We start from the raw sequence: 22518 nt of genomic DNA on the forward strand, positions 1-22518 counted from the left end.
TGATCTCCCAAGCGAAATGCTGAGGGAGGGTGGCGTTTGTGCACAGACTGCCCTACATGACATCATAACAACAGTCTGGACCACTGGACGGGTTCCGCAGGATTGGAAGGATGCCCTGGTGGTCCCCCTCTTTAAGAAGGGGGACCGCACAGACTGTAACAACTACAGGGGCATCTCACTCCTCAGTGTGCCGGGAAAGGTCCTGGCAAGGATTATTCAACATCGCCTTGCCAGGCACGCTGAGGAGAGGCTTGCGGAGCCCCAATGCGGTTTCAGGAAAGGGCGGTCCTGCACAGATGCCATATTTTCTGTCCGTCTGCTACAGCAGAGGTGTAGGGAATTCCAGCAAGATCTACATCTCTGCTTTATAGGCCTATGATACCATCAGTAGGCCTGGGCTCTGGGTTGTTCTTCGTGCTTTTGGATTACCTGACCCTCTGCCCACGATCATTAAGGACCTTCATGATGGTGAGCGGGCCCGGGTAAAACTACGTGGCTGGGAGTCAGAGCCATTCCCTGTACACCTTGGGGTGCGACAGGGATGTCCTCTGGCTCCCACATTATTTAACATCTATTTTGACCACGTAGTTCGTGAAGCCTTCAATAGCTGTACCGGGGGAATCTCCATATGGTACAGATATAATGGGAGGCTGATCGATGCCCGGGTGCGGTCAAGGGATGGCTCCCTATTGGTCAACCACGTTATGTATGCCGATGATTTGGTAATAGCCGCTCATTCAGAGGAGGAGTTGGAGACGCTGCTGTTGAGACTGGAGCGTGCCACTAAGAAGTGGGGCCTTACCATCAGCCCCACCAAAACTAAGCACCTGCCTGGGTATTTTGTACAATCGGACACTCCACCCCGAAAACTCCCAATCGGTGATGGGGCAGTTGTGGAGAGAGTGGAGAGTTTCCCATACCTGGGCAGTGTGCTTATGACCGGCTCCAGTTTAACAGCAGAGGTCTCACTCCAAATCAGTCGAGCGGCAATATCTTTTCATCGGTTGCGTAACGCCGTGTGGAAGCTACCTGGTCTGTCGCTCTGCACTAAGCTTCAGGTCTTCTCGGCCACGGTCATTCCCTCCATTCTCTACGCTTGCGAAACGTGGACCCCCCTAGTGGAGCATCTTCGCCGGTTGGAAACATTTAGGCTGGCCTGCCTACGATCGATCCTGGGTTTAACCAGGCTGAATTGTGTGAGGAGCTCACAAATCCTTGAAAGATCTGGGCACGGTCCCATCGGTGAGCTCCTCCGGCAGGCAAGGCTGCATTGGCTGGGTTGTGTAGCCCGCATGCCCAGCCACCACATGCCGAAACAGCTTTTGTCCGGCTGGATCGAGGGGGCTAGTCGGGCGCGGCACGGGCTAGAGAAGAGATGGAGTGATGTGGTACAGGAGGATGTGGAGCTGAGTGGACTTGCTGATGACTGGTACCACCGGTGTCAAGATCGGCCTCTGTGGAGGAGGCTCGTGAAGGATGCTACTGGGCAGTTGGAGGCAGTCGCCCTCCAATAACAACGGGGGGCGGAGGAGCGACGCTCACAACAACGAGCGGAGCGCCGGGTGACTAGGGCACAGCAGGTTGGCACAGTAGGGGCACAGGTGGTGCATCAGCCAGTCATCTCAGTCAGTCGACCCGTGGCACCTGGGTCTGCCCCGTGACCTCCTGCCAGCGGGCGTTCGACACTCCACGTGGCCTCAAGGTGCACGTGGCCTGGCACAAGCGTCGTGGTGACGTCACCGCCACTTCGTGGCGAATGGCGGTTGTTGTTGTATGTGTGTGTATGTGTGTATGTGTGTGTGTGTGTATGTGTGTATGTGTGTTTGTGTGTATTTGTGTATGTGTGTATGTGTATGTGTGTTTGTGTATGTGTGTGTATGTGTGTATGTATATGCGTGTCGTGTTACCGGGTCCTTGTTGCCCCACAGCTGCCATCCGGTGAGAGCGTGCGGGGGGCGGGTGGCACACGGTCACCGTTAAACAACGCCGGCAAGCGCCAGTGAAACAAACAACAAACAGCTGCTGCTGCAGCTGCTTGTTGCGTTGTATCTCCGGCAAGCGCGGCGACACAACAACATGGGTGCTAGTCACTAACAGCACTTGCCCCAACAGTCTGTTTAGGCTACACGGTGGAGCTTTGTCTTTGTTTGTCTTTGTATGTGTTGCTGAACTTCTTTCGCACTGTACATATACAACCGTGCTCATCTGAGCTACGGGGGGAGGGGGAACCACAAACTAGACACAATAAGCAGTTGTAAAGAAAGGAGTTTGTCAATGTAGATGACAATGTAGATGTCAATGTAGATGACAATGTAAAATTCCGCAGAGCTCCGAGTGGCTTCTGAATATCGGCAGGCAGAGGCGTTCCAGACGGCCGCAGAAGCGCGCGCGATGCAGTCGTGATCGTCTTGGTTCGACCACTCCCCCCGCGCCTCCTCTGCCCCCTTGTAACAGACTGTTGGGGTGGGTGCTGTTAGTAACGAGCAGCAGCAGCAGCAGCGCCCTATGAAGGCAGCCACTGTGGTACACGAGGGGGTGGGTGGCCAGCGACCACGCCCGCACGGCCGCCTTTGTCTCCCCGAGTGGCGATGTCTACCACACACCGCACCAGGTACTCATTTGAGGCCGAGTCGACCTAGGGGAGGCACACGCGCGCGCGCGCTTGCGTGCGGAGTGCTCGGGGCGGAGTACCTTTTGAGATGCCTGGGATCCCAGTTTAGCGGCCTGTGTGGAGCGTGCGGGGGGGGGACGAGGAGAGACGACAAAACAAAGTCACACGGGGGTGGTTAGCGCCTTCAAAAGCGTCGGTGGTAAACTTTACACGCAAGTCAGCGAAGCCAGCTTTCTCATTCTTACTTTTTTACTTACCCAGGGGGCGCAAACAGCCAAGTGGCGGGACCCCTTCGTCTAGGAGGAGGGGGTCGCGGGGGTCTCGGGGGTCACGGGGGTCACGGGGGTCGCCGGAGTCGCGGGGGTCACGGGGGTCACGGGGGTCGCGGGGGTCACCTCGCCCACCCCCTGGCCTCTTATCTCTTCGCTGGCTACCACTCAAATTCCGAGTAGATTTTAAGACACTGCTATTCACCTATAAGGCTTTAAAAGGGCTCACCACCCCACGTGACTTGCAGGAACTAATACATTGATATATATCCAATCAAGGTCCTTGAGTTCTTCTGATATTCAACTACTCAGCACACCCACAGGTCTCCAGGTTGCGCAACTGGTGATCAGTGCTTTTGTCAGCGCGGCACCACAAACTACGGGACGCCTTGCCACTTGGATTGGAGTTGGAAGATAGATTTAAGTCTGCTTTGAAAACCCAACTCCTATAAACTGGTCTTCACTCTTCAGTGTGGGGGTTTGGCCCACTGGGTTCTGTTTTTGTTTCCTGATTTACAAGCATTGTGCATTGGGACTCTAGAATGCAATGCGCATCATACATTTGAATTATTATCATCATCATTATTATAAAGCTTGAGAAGTTTTCGGTCGACTATTGAGCGTTCATATATACGTGGCGGGAGAAGGAGGAAGCCCCGAGAGCCCTGAAGACAACCAGACGCCTTTGCGAGTGAGGGCGCAACGCTCTATCCCCACCCCTCCCCACACACATGGAGACAGGCGGCCGATTAGTCCACTCGCCGACAGAGCCAAGAGGTTACATGGCCCAGACTGGGTGTCTGCGATTAAGAGCTTTATAGCTCTTCGGATTCCTCATCCTGCAGTCCAGATAAGAGATTCCGACTGGGATTCTGATCTCGACGCGTGCCGGGTTAAGGGAGTCTAATAGCTGAGGCCAATCCGTATCGAAGGCAATGCGCATATGGAGTGGAATCCCGATTACATGGAGTGGACTCTGGGATATATAACCGCATATATGATTTGCGGATTAACCGCGCACACTGACATTTTGACACAAGTTAATAGCTCGTGGGTTTTCCCTCGAGCCGAAATTAATAATCTAAAAAGAGTGATACATTGTTATTCTTGGAAATGTTTATTTACAAGTCGCACCATGCTTAAACCGGGCAAATATGTTCCTCTGGTTAATCTCAAATCCACTTGAGATTGCCTCTACAGATTATCTGAACCGGTTCTGGGCCTCCTCCCCTAGGTCGACTCAGCCTCAAATTACTACCTGGTGCAGAGTAAACATCGCCACTGGGGAGACAAAGGCGGCCGGGCGTGGTTGCTGAGGCACCCACCCCCTCGTGCACCGTGCCGGCCTTCATAGGTGCTGCTACTCGCTACTGACAGCACTTGCCCCGACAGTCTGTTAAAGGCTACACGCTGGGGGGGGGGTATCTTTGTCTTCGTGTCGCGGGCACGCACGGGCATTAAGTTTTTAACGGCTACGTTATTCCGTGTTAAACTTTAATCTCGCGGCGTCGGATTTCGCGGTCGGCATAGGGAGAAAATAAAACAGCCGACTCGCCGTTCTCGGCAGCAGCTCGGCGCAATGCCTCTCACATTGCCCACGGGTGCCGAGTCAAACGGTGCGGGGACGACGGTCAAACACGTCGCATTCTACCCGATGTGGTCAAAATCACACTCGCAGTCTTCAGGATCCATCCCTCCATGTACTTACTACCCCTGCCTACCCTGTCCCCTCTCACCTCACTCCACTCCCCTCCACGCACTCTCCTGCCTCTCCCCTCGCATCTCACTCCACTCCCCTCCACTACACTACTATACACTACACCACTATACACGACACCACTATACACTACACTACTATGCACTACACTATACACTACACTACTATACACTACACCACTATACACTACACCACAATACACTACACCACTAAACACTACACTACTATACACGACACCACTATACACTACACCACTATACACTACACTACTATACACTACTATACACGACACCACTATACACTACACTATACACTACACCACTATGCACTACACCACTATACACTACACTATACATTACACTCCTACACTACACTATACACTACACCACTATACAATACACTATACACTACTATACACGACACTACTATACTACTATACACTACACCACTATACACTACACCACTATACAGTACACTACTACACTACTATACACTACACTATACAATACACCACTATACACTACACTATACACTACTATACACTACACTATACACTACACTACTATGGTCTACACATTGGGCTCTTTGGAGGCTCGTCATTAAGTGATAAGTCGTTAAGGGGGTGCTCGTTAAGAGGAATTCTACCGTAACGAGGTCGCGATCCTCACGCACCGGACCGCTTCAACCACGCCGGGTTGGCAGCGGAAGGTGTTTGGGGGGGGGGGAGAGGTGGCGGGGTGCCGCACAGACACGCGGAGTACAACAGCGGATGTTGTGTCGCGATTCAAGCGCGCACGGGGGGCGTGGCACTCACAGGCGGTTCGTCGATTGTTTTTGTTGTAAAGCTTGGGAGGGAGCCAGGGAGAGAGGGAGGGAGGTAGCGAGGGAGCGAGGGAGGTAGCGAGGGAGCAAGGTAGCGAGCCAGGTAGCGAGGGAGCGAGGTAGCGAGGTAGCGAGGGAGGTAGCGAGGGAGGTAGTGAGGGAGCGAGGGAGCGAGGTAGCGAGGGAGCGAGGTAGCGAGGTAGCGAGGGAGCGAGGTAGCGAGCCAGGTAGCGAGGGAGCGAGGTAGCGAGGTAGCGAGGGAGGTAGCGAGCCAGGTAGCGAGGGAGCGAGGGAGCGAGGGAGCGAGGTAGCGAGCCAGGTAGCGAGGGAGGTAGCGAGGGAGCAAGGTAGCGAGGGAGGTAGCGAGCCAGGTAGCGAGGGAGCGAGGTAGCGAGGTAGCGAGGGAGGTAGCGAGCCAGGTAGCGAGGGAGCGAGGGAGCGAGGGAGCGAGGTAGCGAGCCAGGTAGCGAGGGAGGTAGCGAGGGAGCAAGGTAGCGAGGGAGGTAGCGAGCCAGGTAGCGAGGGAGCGAGGGAGCGAGGGAGCGAGGTAGCGAGGGAGCGAGGTAGCAAGGGAGCGAGGTAGCGAGGGAGGTAGCGAGGGAGCGAGGTAGCGAGGGAGGTAGCGAGGGAGCAAGGTAGCGAGCCAGGTAGCGAGGGAGCGAGGTAGCGAGGGGAGGGAGGTAGCGAGGGAGTGAGGTAGTGAGGTAGCGAGGGAGGTAGCGAGGGAGCGAGGTAGCGAGGGAGCGAGGTAGCGAGGGAGCGAGGTAGCGAGGGAGCGAGGTAGCGAGGGAGCGAGGGGAGGGAGGTAGCGAGGGAGTGAGGTAGCGAGGGAGTGAGGGAGCGAGGAAGTTAACAAGGGAGCGAGGGAGAGAGGGAGCGAGGGAGCGAGTGAACGAGTGAACGAGGGACTGAGGGACTGAGGGAGCGAGCGAGCGAGGGAGCGAGGGCGCGATGGAGCGAGGGAGCAAGGGAGGGAGCGAGTGAGCGAGTTAGCGAGGGAGCGAGCGAGGGAGGGAGCGAGGGAGCAAGGGAGGGAGCGAGCGAGGGAGCGAGGGAGGACATGAGATCGCAGGGCTGCAGCACGACTGAAGGGACACGTGCAGGCTCGGCCGATTCACGAGACTCTTTGAAGATTAAGGAGACTCTGGACGATTATCGATTAACGAGTCTCAGACGAGACTAACGAATAACGAGACTCGGTGATCCACGAGAATCGGGCCGATTCACGATTCACGGTTCACGCCGTCCCAGCTCAAGTTTCTCTTGACTGGGACGGATGGCCTCGGAGCGTTGCCACCGAGACGCCCACGGGGTTGGTGATTAATAATGAAGACGCTAACGGCAGGGACGGCACAGTCCGAGCCGTAGGCGGTGGGGGGGAGGAGGAGGGGCGGGGGTTTATTTTTATAAAACGAGCAACTCAAGAGACCGGGATGACTCTCATTTACAAACGAAATCACAATTACAGTCGATCGTCGATCATCCGGCACTGGGCGATCATCCGGCGGTCCGGCAAAACCGCTCCCAGAGGCTGTAATCCAGTCCGATGATCGGCACCGTGTCGCGCGACAAAGTAGCTACGCTCGATTTCGGCGTGAAATATTATACACGCTACATTATGCACGACATACAACTCACACAATGAAAATACTGCACGCGTGTCTATACGTCACCCCATGCTGAGTCGTCGAGATTGGAGTTGTAGGCACGGTACACAGTAAATACAGCAACGCTTTACAGTTGGGTCAAGTACAAAATGGTGAAGGGCAAAGTCAGCTGACCGATTCCCGCTGAGCCGAGCCACAGTCTCACTGTTATTTATGTAGTTTATTGTACAAATTCGGTCACAGTCCCTATGATCACTGTTACGTTGCAATTATGGCTTTATTTTTTTGGTGATTTCGAAAACGTTTTTTGGTTTGGACATGTTTGTTTTGTTGCAGTACGGAGTTAGACTGATGGCCTTAATCTAAGTTTTCTTGTGGTTGTTGTTGTTGTTGTTTGACTTGCATCCCACTGGGATTTGTTGCACACAGCGTCGGTGGTGTACGGTGCTTTTTTTCAGGAATATTTTTGCTGATATTTTTAATGGATTTTCTGTCTGCACAGTCAACACATAGTCACTTTAAGATGTTTTTCTTGTTCGTGTTTTTGTTTTGTTTGTTGTGGTTGCACCCGATTCAAGAGCCGAATGGCTCACAGGGCTATACCAAAGTAAATAAACTGAAAACGAAACACTCGATGGGTCCTCAAGATGCGTTCTTAAAACGTGTCCGGGCGCGTGCAGGCGTGCGGCTCCTGCACGCGCCTGGCGCCGTACGTGCGGTGGACGTAGAGGGGTCGGCTACGTACGGCGGGGTGGGGGGTTTGGGGGGGTGGGGTGGGGGGTCACAGCGGTACTCACCCCTTCCTTGGCCACGGTGGCGATCTTGCTCGCTCCCACCGTGAAACTGCTCCAGCCCTGGCGGGGAGAGAGCAAGCAAGCGAGGAGGATGAGGAAGTGTGAGGAGGTGTGAGGTGGAGGAGGAGGAGGGGGGAAGGAGGAGGTGATGCGAAGAGAAGGGGGAGGGGGGTGGTTTTAACAATCGTATTTTTTATTATTACACGCTTTTATTTAACTCACTGTCTGTTGTCATTGTATCCTCAAATCTTGTAACTCAATGTTAACCCACTACCCAATGTGGTATCGACTGCAAAGTTGGTATACTTAAATGTCATGCTGATGACAATACTATAGTCTATCATTAAAATGTTTTTATTACGTTTCGGCTTGGGTCTAATTGTCCACGCTCAACTAACGTTGGCTGTAAATCAGCACGGCCCCCCCCCCCAGCCCTCCCCAACACTCTTAGGTGTTGGGGGGGGGTTCATGACGGTGTTTAGGGGGGGGTTCATGGCGGTGTTGAGGGGGGGGGGTTCATGGTGGTGTTGAGGGGGGGTCTCACAGAGTAGTAGGAGGACATGGTGGTGTTGAGGGGGTGTCTCACAGAGTAGAAGGAGGACATGGTGGTGTTGAGGGGGGTGTCTCACAGAGTAGAAGGAGGACATGGTGGTGTTGAGGGGGTGTCTCATGGAGTAGAAGGAGGACATGGTGGTGTTGAGGGGGGGTCTCACGGAGTAGAAGGAGGACATGGTGGTGTTGAGGGGGGTGTCTCACAGAGTAGAAGGAGGACATGGTGGTGTTGAGGGGGTGTCTCATGGAGTAGAAGGAGGACATGGTGGTGTTGAGGGGGTGTCTCACAGAGTAGGAGGACATGGTGGTGTTGAGGGGCGTGTCTCACGGAGTAGAAGGAGGACATGGTGGTGTTGAGGGGGGGTGTCTCACGGAGTAGAAGGAGGACATGGTGGTGTTGAGGGGGGTCTCACAGAGTAGTAGGAGGACATGGCGGTGTTGAGGGGGGGGGGGGGTCTCACGGAGTAGAAGGAGGACATGGCGGTGTTGAGGGGGTTACTCACGGAGTAGTAGGAGGACATGGTGGTGTTGAGGGGGGGTCTCACAGAGTAGTAGGAGGACATGGTGGTGTTGAGGGGGGGTCTCACGGAGTAGAAGGAGGACATGGTGGTGTTGAGGGGGGTCTCACAGAGTAGAAGGAGGACATGGTGGTGTTGAGGGGGTGTCTCACGGAGTAGAAGGAGGACATGGCGGTGTTGAGGGGGTGTCTCACAGAGTAGTAGGAGGACATGGTGGTGTTGAGGGGGTGTCTCACGGAGTAGAAGGAGGACATGGCGGTGTTGAGGGGGGTCTCACAGAGTAGAAGGAGGACATGGTGGTGTTGAGGGGGTGTCTCACGGAGTAGAAGGAGGACATGGTGGTGTTGAGGGGGGTGTCTCATGGAGTAGAAGGAGGACATGGTGGTGTTGAGGGGGTGTCTCACAGAGTAGTAGGAGGACATGGTGGTGTTGAGGGGGGGTCTCACAGAGTAGTAGGAGGACATGGTGGTGTTGAGGGGGGGTCTCACGGAGTAGAAGGAGGACATGGTGGTGTTGAGGGGGTGTCTCACAGAGTAGTAGGAGGACATGGTGGTGTTGAGGGGGTGTCTCACGGAGTAGAAGGAGGACATGGCGGTGTTGAGGGGGGTCTCACAGAGTAGAAGGAGGACATGGTGGTGTTGAGGGGGTGTCTCACGGAGTAGAAGGAGGACATGGTGGTGTTGAGGGGGGTGTCTCATGGAGTAGAAGGAGGACATGGTGGTGTTGAGGGGGTGTCTCACAGAGTAGTAGGAGGACATGGTGGTGTTGAGGGGGGGTCTCACAGAGTAGTAGGAGGACATGGTGGTGTTGAGGGGGTGTCTCACAGAGTAGTAGGAGGACATGGTGGTGTTGAGGGGGGGTCTCACAGAGTAGTAGGAGGACATGGTGGTGTTGAGGGGGGGTCTCACGGAGTAGAAGGAGGACATGGTGGTGTTGAGGGGGTGTCTCACGGAGTAGAAGGAGGACATGGTGGTGTTGAGGGGGGTGTCTCACGGAGTAGAAGGAGGACATGGCGGTGTTGAGGGGGGGTCTCACAGAGTAGAAGGAGGACATGGTGGTGTTGAGGGGGGGGTGTCTCACGGAGTAGAAGGAGGACATGGCGGTGTTGAGGGGGGGTCTCACAGAGTAGAAGGAGGACATGGTGGTGTTGAGGGGGGGGTGTCTCACGGAGTAGAAGGACATGGTGGTGTTGAGGGGGGTGTCTCACGGAGTAGAAGGACATGGTGGTGTTGAGGGGGGGGGTGTCTCACGGAGTAGAAGGAGGACATGGTGGTGTTGAGGGGGGGGGGGTCTCACGGAGTAGAAGGAGGACATGGTGGTGTTGAGGGGGTGTCTCACGGAGTAGAAGGACATGGTGGTGTTGAGGGGGGGGTGTCTCACGGAGTAGAAGGAGGACATGGCGGTGTTGAGGAGGTCATCGTCCTTCTTCTGCGGCTCCACAGTGTTGCCGAAGCCGACGTAGCGGCTGTCATGGCCGCTGTGGCCACCGCCGCTGGGGCACGGAAACCACGGTGGTGGTGGTGGCGGCGGCGGCAACGACAACAACGATGGCGATGACGACAACAACAACAAAAATAACAACGATAATAAACAACGATAACAACAACAACAATGACAACACCAACAAACAACAGAATCACAATGGTTATTCGTCCCCCAGGATGCATCCGATGAGCTACAAAGGTCAGAAAGTTACAGAACGATACCAAAATAACAAAAAACGATGGTAGCGGTGGTGTTTGCCTGGGGACACACCTCTGGTAGCTGTCATCACCGAGCCAGTCCTCGTAGTCGTTGGTCGTCGCGAAGGAGGAGGGCGGCTGCTGCTTGGAGCTGCTGCTGCTGTTCCTGTGGGGCCGGACAGACGGTGGAGAGATGGTGAACAAAACCCGGCAGCCGGAGGTGGAGTGGAGGAACGATGCCCATCACATCTGCAGAGCTCGGTCGGAGCTGGGTCGGAGCTGGGTCAGAGTTGGGTCAGAGTTGGGTCAGAGTTGGGTCAGAGCTGGGTCAGAGCTGGCTCAGAGCTGGGTCACAGCTGGGTCAGAGTTGGGTCAGAGCTGGGTCAGAGCTGTGTCAGAGTTGGGTCAGAGCTGGGTCAGAGTTGGGTCAGGGCTGAGTCAGAGTTGGGTCAGAGCTGGGTCAGAGCTGGGTCAGAGCTGGGTCAGAGCTGGGTCACAGCTGGGTCAGAGTTGGGTCAGAGCTGGGTCAGAGCTGGGTCACAGCTGGGTCAGAGTTGGGTCAGAGTTGTGTCAGGGCTGAGTCAGAATTGGGTTTGATTTGGGTCAGGGCTGGGTCAGAATTGGGTTTGATTTGGGTCAGAGTTGGGTCAGAGTTGGGTCAGAGTTGGGTCAGGGCTGGGTCAGAGTTGCATAAGAACTGGGTCAGAGTTGGGTCAGAGTTGGGTCAGAGTTGGGTCGGATTTGGGTCGGAGTTGGGTCAGAGTTGGGTCGGAGCTGGGTCAGAGTTGGGTCAGAGTTGGGTCACAGCTGGGTCACAGCTGGGTCAGAGTTGGGTCAGAGCTGGGTCACAGCTGGGTCACAGCTGGGTCAGAGTTGGGTCAGAGCTGGGTCACAGCTGGGTCAGAGTTGGGTCAGAGTTGGGTCAAGGCTGGGTCAGAGCTGGGTCAGAGTTGGGTCAGAGTTGGGTCAGAGTTGGGTCGGATTTGGGTCAGAGTTGGGTCAGAGTTGGGTCAGAGTTGGGTCGGATTTGGGTCGGAGTTGGGTCGTATTTGGGTCGGAGTTGGGTCAGAGTTGGGTCAGAGTTGGGTCAGAGTTGGGTCGGATTTGGGTCGGATTTGGGTCGGAGTTGGGTCAGAGTTGGGTCAGAGTTGGGTCAGAGTTGGGTCGGATTTGGGTCGGAGTTGGGTTGGAGTTGGGTCGGATTTGGGTCAGAGTTGGGTCAGAGTTGGGTCAGAGTTGGGTCGGAGTTGGGACACAGTTGGGATCACCACACCGATGTGAGTGAGGGACACCACACCGGTGTGAGTGAGGGCCACCACACCGGTGTGAGTGAGGCCCACCACACTGGTGTAAGTGAGGCCCACCACACCGGTGTGAGGCCCACCACACCAGTGTGAGTGAGTGAAGTCCACCACACATCTGGGGGAGGGGGGCCGCAATAAAAGGCCACTAGGGGCCGCCAGTGGGCCTGCTGTGGCCGGAGAGGCCGCGTGGTTGCGTGTTTGTTGTTGGCACAGTAGGGGGCACAGGTGGTGCATCGGCCACTTATCTCAGTCAGTCGACCCATGGCACCTGGGTCTGCCCCGTGACCTTCTGGCGGCAAGCGCCGTGGTGACGTCACCGCCACTTAGTAGCGAATGGTTGTTGTTATTATGCATGTGTGTGCGTGTGTGCGAGTGGTATAGTGTAGCGGACCGGCAAAAACAACCCCCTACCTCCTTGTGGTGCCGGACGGCAACGCTGTGGTGGGCAGTGCCGTGGGGGGAGGGCTAATTTAGATTGGCTGGTAACCCCTCCACCTTCAATTAACTACCACTACACTACGATGTAAAAAACTTATTAAGCTTGTGCCGGAGGCCCCAAGGGGACAGGCGTCTCTGATGTCTCCTGGCCAAACCCCATTTGGCGGAGCCAGGAGGATGAATCCTTACCCTCGGGGCTCCTCCAGAAACAACAAAAAGCCACTTTGGATGACCACGTGGAATGTTTGAACGCTCGCTGCGGAGGAGAGGCTGCCACTCCTCTGTCAAGAGTTGGACCGGTACCGCCTGGATCTCTGTGGTATTCAGGAGGTCCGGTGGACCGGCTCTGGCTCCTGCCACCATGAGGGGTGGAGAGTCCTCTACTCGGGGCAGGAGACTGCCAAACAACAGGGCGTGGGCTCTTCTTCTGAACAAAATAATGAAGGGGGCGTGGGAGTGTGGCGGTGAGGTGTGGGAAGCTGTAAGCCCCAGGCTACTTTGGGCTCACCTTCCCATCAACCATAGGCGACGAGTGGTGGTCACTTATGCCCCCACCGAAGACGAACATCCGTGGAGGGATGCAGGCAAGGCCGAAGAGTCAGATGCCTTCTATGACCTCCTGTCACACAGGTGCTAGCTAAAGTGGCCCCTTGGAATAGTCATCTTGTTGGGTGACTCCAATGCCCGAATTGGTCATGATGCTAGCAACTGGTCTGGAGTGATTGGAAGGCATGGGCCAGTTCAGCTCAATAACAATGGTAGAAGGCTGCTAGATTTGTGTGCAGCTCATGGGCTTGTAATTACCAACACGCTGTTCTGGCATCGGCGCATCCACACAACATCATGGATGCATGCCGGGTCCAAGCAAGAACATCTGCTGGACTACATAGTGACCGACCAGCGGATGCGAGCCCATGTCCTTGACACCAGGACCTACCGTGGAGCTGATCTGCCCACTGACCATCGACTTGTAATCTGTAAGACGCGCCTGCCATTCTTCCACTCCGGTGGTGGGTGTACACCCAGGTTACCATTAAAGCCCATAGTGGCATGGTCTCAGCTAGCTGATGAAAGTTGCAAGCGAGAATTTCATCATCGCTTGCGGCTGGGGTTGGCATCGTCCCCCACTCCTTCTGATGTCGAGGGGAAATGGGCGAGGTTGATGGCTGTGACTCATGCAGCTGCAATGGCTGCTTTGGGTACACGGTCCAGACCTCCCAAGAGACCCTGGCTGACAGAGGACGTGTTCGGGCTGGCTGAGTAAAAGCGACAGGCCCACTGTCATCGTCTACAGCAGGGGTGGGGAACGTCCGGCCCGCGGGCCTTATAAGGCCCTCAAAATCATTTGATCTGGCCCTGCCAAGGCAACCGCATGACTCAAAATTAAATAAATCTAGGCGCTTTCTTCATAGCAACACAAATTTAATTTTGTATGGCCCGAAAATGATGTTATATATATCCAAATGGCGCTTGGCAGAAAAAATAAAAAGTAGCCTGCATCGCCACACCTATTACCATCATTCGGAGAAATAACGGTGATCCAATCTCCGACCCCCAGGAACAGGTTTGCATATTTGTATTTGCTGAGCATTTCTGTGAGGTCCTGGGGGAGGGGAAATCCCTCAGCCTGGAAAACATCATGGCACAAAGTGGGGATGACCCTGCTGAGGCTGCGGTGCCTCAAATATTGGAAGAAGTCACCCCCTGTGAGTGGCTGGCTGAGGTGCCATATGTTAAGGAAGTACTAAAGGCGATCCGGAGTCTGAGACCAGGAAAGGCAGCGGGCAGAGATGATCTCCCAAGCGAAATGCTAAGGGAGGGTGGCGTTTGTGCACAGACTGCCCTATATGACATCATAACAATAGTCTGGACCACTGGATGGGTTCCACAGGATTGGAAGGATGCCCTGGTGGTCCCCCTCTTTAAGAAGGGGGACCGCACAGACTGTAACAACTACAGGGGCATCTCACTCCTCAATGTGCCGGGAAAGGTCCTGGCAAGGATTATTCAACATCGCCTTGCCAGGCACACTGAGGAGAGGCTTACGGAGCCCCAATGTGGTTTAAGGAAAGGGCGGTCCTGCACAGATGCCATATTTTCTGTGCGTCTGCTACAGCAGAGGAGTAGGGAATTCCTACAAGACCTACATCTCTGCTTTATTGACCTAGTCGAGGCCCATGATACCATCAGTAGGCCTGGGCTCTGGGTTGTTCTTCGTGCTTTCGGAGTCCCTGACCCGCTGCTGACGACCATTAAGGACCATCATGATGGTGAGCGGGCCGGGTAAAACTACGTGGCCGGGAGTCGGAGCCATTCCCTGTACACCTTGGGGTGCGACAGGGATGTCCTCTGGCTCCCACATTATTTAACATCTATTTCGACCGCGTAGTTCGTGAAGCCTTTGATGGCTGTACCGGAGGAATTTCCATCTGGTACAGATACAATCGGAGGCTGATCGATGCCCGGGTCAAGGGATGGCTCCCTATTGCTCAACCACGTTATGTATGCCGATGATCTGTTAATGCCGCTCACTGCTGAACCTGGAGCGTGCCAATAAGAGGTGGGGCCTTACCATCAGCCCCACCAAAACTAAGCACCTGCCTGGGTATTTTGTACCATCGGACACTCCACCCCCACAACTCCCGATTGGTGATGGGGCAGTTGTGGAGAGAATGGAGAGTTTCCCATACCTGGGCAGTGTGCTCATGACCGGCTCCGGTTTGGCACAGCAGAGGTCTCACTCCGAATGAGTCGAGCGGCAATATCTTTTCATCTGTTGCGTAACGCTGTGTGGAAGCTGCCTGGTCTGTCGCTCCGCACGAAGCTTCAGGTCTTCTCGGCCACGGTCATTCCCTCCCTTCTCTACACTTGCGAAACGTGGACCCCCCTTATGAAACATCTTCGCCGGTTAGAAACATTTAGGCTGGCCTGCCTACGATCCATCCTGGGTTTAAGCAGGCTGGATTGTGTGAGGAGCTCACAAATCCTCGAAAAATCTGGGCAAAGTCCCATCGGTGGGGCTAAACGGGCGCGGCACGGGCTCGAGAAGAGATGGAGTGATGTGGTTGATACAGGAGGACGTGGAGCTGAGTGGACTTGCCGATGACTAGTACTAGCGCTGTCAAGATCGGCCTCTGTGGAGGAGGCTCGTGAAGGATGCTACTGGGCAGTTAGAGGCAGTTGCCCTCCAACAAAAACGGAGGGCGGAGGAGCGACGCTCACAACAACGAGCAAAGCGCCGGGTGGCTAAAGCACAGCAGGTTGGCACGGTAGGGGGCACAGGTGGTGCATCAGCCAGTCATCTCAGTCACTCGACCCGTGGCACCTGGGTCTGCCCAGTGACCTCCTGCCAGCAGGCGTTTGACACTTCACGTGGCCTCAATGTGCACATGGCCTGGTACAAGCTTCGTGGTGACATCACCGCCACTTAGTGGCGAATGGCGGTTGTTGTAGCGGTTAGCGCACCACGCGACGAACCCGTCGACTCGAGTTCGATTGCCGCTCACGGCAAACACCGGTGTCAATTATCTGAACCGGTCCTGGGCTTCCTCTAGGTGGACTCAGCCTCAAATAAGTACCTGGTGCATTAAGTATCGGGCGTGTGTCGCTGTCCACCCACCCCGCTCGTGTGGTGCTACTCGCTAACAGCACTTGCCCCAACAGTCTGCTAAGGCTACACGGGGGATCTTTGTGTGTGTGTGTGTGAAGGCCGCACCTGTGGGAGGCGTTGAGGCGGCCGCCGGCCTGCGGAGGCACCCAATTCCGGGCCTCCGACGTCTCCTCGGACCACTCGCGCCCCTCGGCCAGGGCCGAGATCTGGGTGGGGGGGAAGGGTGGCACGGGGTCAGTGACGACGGTGACGACGTGCGGGTAACCGCCGTTGTTACGGCTGCACGGGGGGTGGGGGGGGGTAAGGGGGGTCGGGGGTCGGGGGTGACCTTGTCACGGTAGAGCGCGGCGGGGCGGCTGTTGTACTTCTCCTGCAGCGTCCACCCCTCCTCCACGTCGTCACGCTCCCCCAGGAAGGCACGGAACCTCGTGTTGCCCCCCGCCTTCATCTTCGCCAGCTCCAGGTCCTTCCACTTGTCCATGGAGACCGAGCGCACGAAGCTGCACCGCACAGACGGGGGGGCAGGGCAGGGGGGTGGAGGGAGGGGAGCATGCGAGGGAGGAGAGAGAGGAGAGGTGAGGGTGACGGAGAGCACGCGTGGCATTGACAGAGTGACTGGGAGGATAATGAGAGTGAGTGACTGGGAGGATGAGTGGCAGTGACAGTGACTGGGAGGATGAGTGGCAGTGACAGTGACTGGGAGGATAATGAGAGTGAGTGGCTGGAAGGATGAGTGGCAGTGACAGTGACTGGGAAGATGAGTGGCAGTGACAGTGACTGGGAGGATGAGTGGCAGTGACAGAGTGACTGGGAGGATGAGTGGCAGTGACAGTGACTGGGAGGATGATGAGAACGAGAGAGAGATCAGGAGGCAACAACAGCAGAGGGCGGACGAGTGATGCACGCAAACGCCGGTCACCGGGAGTTTTAAAACAAAGGCACGAAAACTATTTCTTATTTTACCGGAGCGGGAGAGCTAGCGGGGACGGGAGAGTGAGCGGGGACGGGAGAGTGCGAGGGGACGGGAGAGTGAGCGGGAGAGTGAGCGGGAGAGTGAGCGGGAGAGTGAGAGTGAGTGGGAGAGTGAGAGTGAGTGGGAGAGTGAGTGGGAGAGTGAGAGTGAGTGGGAGAGTGAGTGGGAGAGTGGGAGAGTGAGAGTGAGTGGGAGAGTGAGAGTGAGCGGGAGAGTGAGCGGGAGAGTGAGAGTGAGTGGGAGAGTGAGAGTGAGTGGGAGAGTGAGAGTGAGTGGGAGAGTGAGCGGGAGAGTGAACGAGAGAGTGAGAGTGAGCGGGAGAGTGAGTGGGAGAGTGAGTGTGAGTGGGAGAGTGAGCGGGAGAGTGAGAGTGAGCGGGAGAGTGAGAGTGAGCGGGAGAGTGAGTGGGAGAGTGAGTGGGAGAGTGAGAGTGAGCGGGAGGGTGAGAGTGAGCGGGAGAGTGAGAGTGAGCGAGAGAGTGAGAGTGAGCGGGAGAGTGAGAGTGAGCGGGAGAGTGAGCGAGAGAGTGAGAGTGAGCGGGAGAGTGAGAGTGAGCGGGAGAGTGAGTGGGAGAGTGAGTGGGAGAGTGAGAGTGAGCGGGAGAGTGAGAGTGAGCGGGAGAGTGAAAGTGAGTGGGAGAGTGAGTGGGAGAGTGGGAGTGAGTGGGAGAGTGAGCGGGAGAGTGAGACTGAGCGGGAGAGTGAGAGGGAGAGTGAGAGTGAGCGGGAGAGTGAGCGGGAGAGTGAGAGCGAGCGGGAGAGTGGGAGTGAGCGGGAGAATGAGAGTGAGCGGGAGAGTGAGAGTGAGCGGGAAAGTGAGCGGGAGAGTGAGCGGGGTCAGGAGAGCGAGCGGGAGAGCGAGCGGGAGAGTGAGAGTGAGTGGGAGAGCGAGCGGGAGAGCGAGCGGGACAGCGAGTGGGAGAGTGAGTGGGAGAGTGAGAGTGAGTGGGAGAGCGAGTGGGAGAGCGAGAAGGAGAGCGAGTGGGAGAGCGAGCGGGAGAGCAGGCTGGAGAGTGAGTGGGAGAGCGAGTGGGAGAGCGAGTGGGAGAGTGAGTGGGAGAGTGAGCGGGAGAGCGAGTGGGAGAGTGGGAGAGTGAGAGTGAGTGGGAAAGTGAGAGTGAGTGGGAGAGTGAGAGTGAGTGGGAGAGTGAGTGGGAGAGTGGGAGAGTGAGAGTGAGTGGGAGAGTGAGTGGGAGAGTGAGCGGGAGAGCGAGTGGGAGAGTGGGAGAGTGAGAGTGAGTGGGAGAGTGAGAGTGAGTGGGAGAGTGAGAGTGAGTGGGAGAGTGAGTGGGAGAGTGGGAGAGTGAGAGCAAGTGGGAGAGTGAGTGGGAGAGTGAGCGGGAGGGCGAGTGGGAGAGTGGGAGAGTGAGAGTGAGTGGGAGAGTGAGAGTGAGTGGGAGAGTGAGAGTGAGTGGGAGAGTGAGTGGGAGAGTGGGAGAGTGAGAGGGAGAGTGAGAGTGAGTGGGAGAGTGGGAGAGTGAGTGGGAGAACGAGCGGGAGAGCAGGCTGGAGAGCGAGTGGGAGAGCGAGCGGGAGAGTGAGCGGGAGAGTGAGTGGGAGAGCGAGTGGGAAAGCGAGTGGGAGAGCGAGTGGGAGAGTGAGAACGAGTGGGAGAACGAGAGGGAGAGTGGGAGAGTGAGTGGGAGAGTGAGAGTGAGAGCGAGTGGGAGAACGAGAGGGAGAGTGGGAGAATGAGTGGGAGAGTGAGTGGAAGAGTGAGAGTGAGCAGGAGAGTGAGAGTGAGCGGGAGAGTGAGAGTGAGCGGGAGAGTGAGTGGGAGAGTGAGAGTGAGCGGGAGAATGAGAGTGAGTGGGAGAGTGAGAGTGAGCGGGAGAGTGAGAGTGAGTGGGAGAGCGAGTGTGAGTGGGAGAGTGAGCGGGAGAGTGAGCGGGAGAGTGAGAGTGAGTGGGAGAGTGAGAGCGAGTGGGAGATTGAGAGTGAGTGGGAGAGTGAGTGTGAGTGGGAGAGTGAGCGGGAGAGTGAGCGGGAGAGTGAGCGGGAGAGTGAGAGTGAGCGGGAGAGTGAGAGTGAGTGGGAGAGTGAGTGTGAGTGGGAGAGTGAGCGGGAGAGTGAGCGGGAGAGTGAGCGGGAGAGTGAGAGTGAGTGGGAGAGTGAGAGCGAGTGGGAGAGTGAGAGCGAGCGGGAGAGTGAGAGCGAGCGGGAGAGTGAGAGCGAGCGGGAGAGTGAGAGTGAGCGGGAGAGTGAGAGTGAGAGTGAGCGGGAGAGTGAGAGTGAGCGGGAGAGTGAGTGGGAGAGTGAGAGTGAGTGGGAGAGTGAGCGGGAGAGTGAGAGTGAGCGGGAGAGTGAGAGTGAGCGAGAGAGTGAGAGTGAGCGGGAGAGTGAGTGGGAGAGTGAGAGTGAGCGGGAGAGTGAGAGTGAGCGGGAGAATGAGAGTGAGCGGCAGAGTGAGCGGGAGAGTGAGCGTGAGCGGGAGAGTGAAAGTGAGTGGGAGAGTGAGTGGGAGAGTGGGAGTGAGTGGGAGAGTGAGCGGGAGAGTGAGACTGAGCGGGAGAGTGAGAGGGAGAGTGAGAGTGAGCGGGAGAGTAAGCGGGAGAGTGAGAGTGAGCGGGAGAGTGGGAGTGAGCGGGAGAATGAGAGTGAGCGGGAGAGTGAGAGTGAGCGGGAGAGTGAGCGGGAGAGTGAGCGGGGTCAGGAGAGCGAGCGGGAGAGCGAGCGGGAGAGGGAGAGTGAGAGTGAGTGGGAGAGCGAGCGGGAGAGCGAGCGGGACAGCGAGTGGGAGAGTGAGTGGGAGAGTGAGAGCGAGTGGGAGAGCGAGTGGGAGAGCGAGAAGGAGAGCGAGTGGGAGAGCGAGCGGGAGAGCAGGCTGGAGAGTGAGTGGGAGAGCGAGTGGGAGAGCGAGTGGGAGAGTGAGTGGGAGAGTGAGCGGGAGAGCAAGTGGGAGAGTGGGAGAGTGAGAGTGAGTGGGAGAGTGAGAGGGAGAGTGAGAGTGAGTGGGAGAGTGAGTGGGAGAGTGGGAGAGTGAGAGTGAGAGAGAGAGTGAGAGTCAGTGGGAGAGTGGGAGAGTGAGTGGGAGAACGAGCGGGAGAGCAGGCTGGAGAGCGAGTGGGAAAGCGAGTGGGAGAGCGAGTGGGAGAGTGAGAACGAATGGGAGAACGAGAGGGAGAGTGGGAGAGTGAGTGGGAGAGTGAGAGTGAGAGCGAGTGGGAGAGCGAGTGGGAGAGCGGGAGAGTGAGTGGGAGAGTGAGAGTGAGAGCGAGTGGGAGAGCGAGCGGGAGAACGAGTGGGAGAGTGAGTGGGAGAGTGAGAGTGAGAGCGAGTGGGAGAACGAGAGTGGGAGAGTGAGTGGGAGAGTGAGAGTGAGAGCGAGTGGGAGAGCGAGCGGGAGAACGAGTGGGAGAGTGAGAGTGAGTGGGACAGCGAGTGGGAGAGCAGGCTGGAGAGGGAGAGTGAGAGCGAGCGGGAGAGCGAGCGAGTGGATGGGCGGCGGGGCGTTGAGGGGGTGTGCCGTGGCCCCTACCTGAGGTGCACCCCGAGCCCCCGGTGCCTCCCCGAGCACTCGAGGCAGATCCAGATGCCGTAGGTGACGCTCACCCACTGCGGGTTGAACGCTCCGCACTCAAAGCACGTCTGTGGCACGCAGCACAGCGCACGGGACGCGCAGCACGGGACACACAGCACGTGACACAGCACGCAGCATGGGAAACAGCGCACGGCACGTGACACAGCACACAGCACGTGACAGCACACAGCACGTGACACAACACAGCACGTGACACAGCACACAGCACGTGACACAACACACAGCACGTGACACAACACACAGCACGTGACACAACACAGCACGTGACACAGCACACAGCACGTGACACAACACAGCACGTGACACAGCACGTGACACAGCACGTGACACAACACAGCACGTGACACAGCACACAGCACGTGACACAGCACACAGCACGTGACACAACACAGCACGTGACACAGCACACAGCACGTGACACAACACACAGCACGTGACACAACACACAGCACGTGACACAACACACAGCACGTGACACAACACACAGCACGTGACACAACACACAGCACGTGACACAGCACAGCACGTGACACAACACACAGCACGTGACAAAGCACACAGCACGTGATACAGCACACAGCACGTGACACAGCACACAGCACGTGACACAGCACGTGACACAGCACACAGCACGTGACACAACACAGCACGTGACACAGCACACAGCACGTGACACAACACAGCACGTGACACAGCACGTGACACAGCACGTGACACAACACAGCACGTGACACAACACACAGCACGTGACACAGCACACAACACGTGACACAGCACACAACACGTGACACAGCACGTGACACAGAACACAGCACGTGACACAGCACGTGACACAGAACACAGCACATGACACAACAAACAAAGATCAGAGCGGACGGGAGCTTTCATTCGTTGAGCTATCATCTGTGATAGCGAGGCTCACTTCGGAAAAATAACTATGAGTGAAGCCCCACCCACAGTGGCTAGATGTTAACTACCTCGCCTGGTATTCAGGAGGTCGTGGGTTCGACCCTAACCCTGACACCTGCTGCTGTATATTTGGAGTTTGCGTCTCCCTCTCTCTCTCATCATCATCATCACAGTGGCTAGGAGACGTTAACTACCTGCCTGGTATGAAGGAGGTCGTGGATTCTATCCCGACCCTGACGTCTGCTGCTGTATATTTAAAGTCCGCGTGTCTCTCTGTCTCTCCCCACGGTCGCATGGATTTCTCTCCGGGCCTTCCGGTTTTTCCCTCCACATTTAGAATCTACGTCACGCACACGATGATGATGATGATAAGCCACCCGCTTCGTTGAGTTATCATTTCTGATGGCAAGTTCAGTGGGGCCTAACCCAGTAAAATAAAAGCAGTTTATTTTCTTACATAGACGAGAATGGTCGGGTCGAGAGCTGGACGACTACTCACCCCGTTGTCGTCCTGGCCACGGACTTCCTTGAGTACTCGCCGGGTCCTGGGGCTCGCCATGGCTCCTCCTGCAACCCCACGAGGCAGCGGAGAGTTCACCGCTAGAGTTCACCGCTACAGTCCACCGCTACAGTTCACCGCTACAGTCCACCGCTAGAGTTCACCGCTACAGTCCACCGCTACAGTTCACCGCTACAGTCCACCACTACAGTCCACCGCTAGAGTTCACCGCTAGAGTCCACCGCTAGAGTTCACCGCCAGAGTTCACCGCTAGAGTTCACCGCTAGAGTCCACCGCTAGAGTTCACCGCTACAGTCCACCGCTACAGTTCACCGCTACAATCCACCACTACAGTCCACCGCTAGAGTTCACCGCTAGAGTTCACCGCTAGAGTTCACCGCTAGAGTCCACCGCTAGAGTTCACCGCTACAGTCCACCGCTACAGTTCACTGCTACAGTCCACCACTACAGTCCACCGCTAGAGTTCACCGCTAGAGTTCACCGCTAGAGTTCACCGCTAGAGTCCACCGCTAGAGTCCACCGCTAGAGTTCACCGCTAGAGTCCACCGCTAGAGTCCACCGCTACAGTTCACCGCTAGAGTTCACCGCTACAGTCCACCGCTACAGTTCACCGCTACAGTCCACCGCTACAGTTCACCGCTACAGTTCACCG

The 22518-nt window shown here is 56.4% G+C and overlaps 1 protein-coding gene across 8 annotated transcripts in view; it reads right to left on the reverse strand.

Annotated features, from left to right (window-relative positions):
• The window catches only part of ARFGAP1 (ARF GTPase activating protein 1), a 49922-nt gene that overhangs the window by 22622 nt on the left and 4782 nt on the right, over positions 1–22518 (reverse strand). For 5 of the 8 annotated variants that reach the window (XM_076073870.1, XM_076073876.1, XM_076073873.1 and 2 more), the window contains exons 2-10: positions 21846–21913; positions 20375–20484; positions 16253–16424; positions 16030–16130; positions 10646–10738; positions 10271–10382; positions 7824–7880; positions 2692–2724; positions 1908–1928 (exon numbers count right to left, since the gene is read on the reverse strand). In XM_076073870.1, the coding sequence (XP_075929985.1) occupies positions 1908–1928; positions 2692–2724; positions 7824–7880; positions 10271–10382; positions 10646–10738; positions 16030–16130; positions 16253–16424; positions 20375–20484; positions 21846–21905 (759 nt within the window). In that variant the 5' untranslated portion in view covers positions 21906–21913. The remainder of the gene's footprint in view (positions 1–1907; positions 1929–2691; positions 2725–7823; positions 7881–10270; positions 10383–10645; positions 10739–16029; positions 16131–16252; positions 16425–20374; positions 20485–21845; positions 21914–22518) is intronic. The other 3 variants (XM_076073877.1, XM_076073875.1, XM_076073874.1) reach the window with 1 other exon arrangement.

The sequence above is a fragment of the Petromyzon marinus genome, chromosome 43 (assembly GCF_048934315.1).
Source record: "Petromyzon marinus isolate PM22_M1 ecotype Great Lakes invasive population chromosome 43, UKy_Petmar_22M1.pri1.0, whole genome shotgun sequence".
Lineage (NCBI taxonomy): Eukaryota > Metazoa > Chordata > Hyperoartia > Petromyzontiformes > Petromyzontidae > Petromyzon > Petromyzon marinus.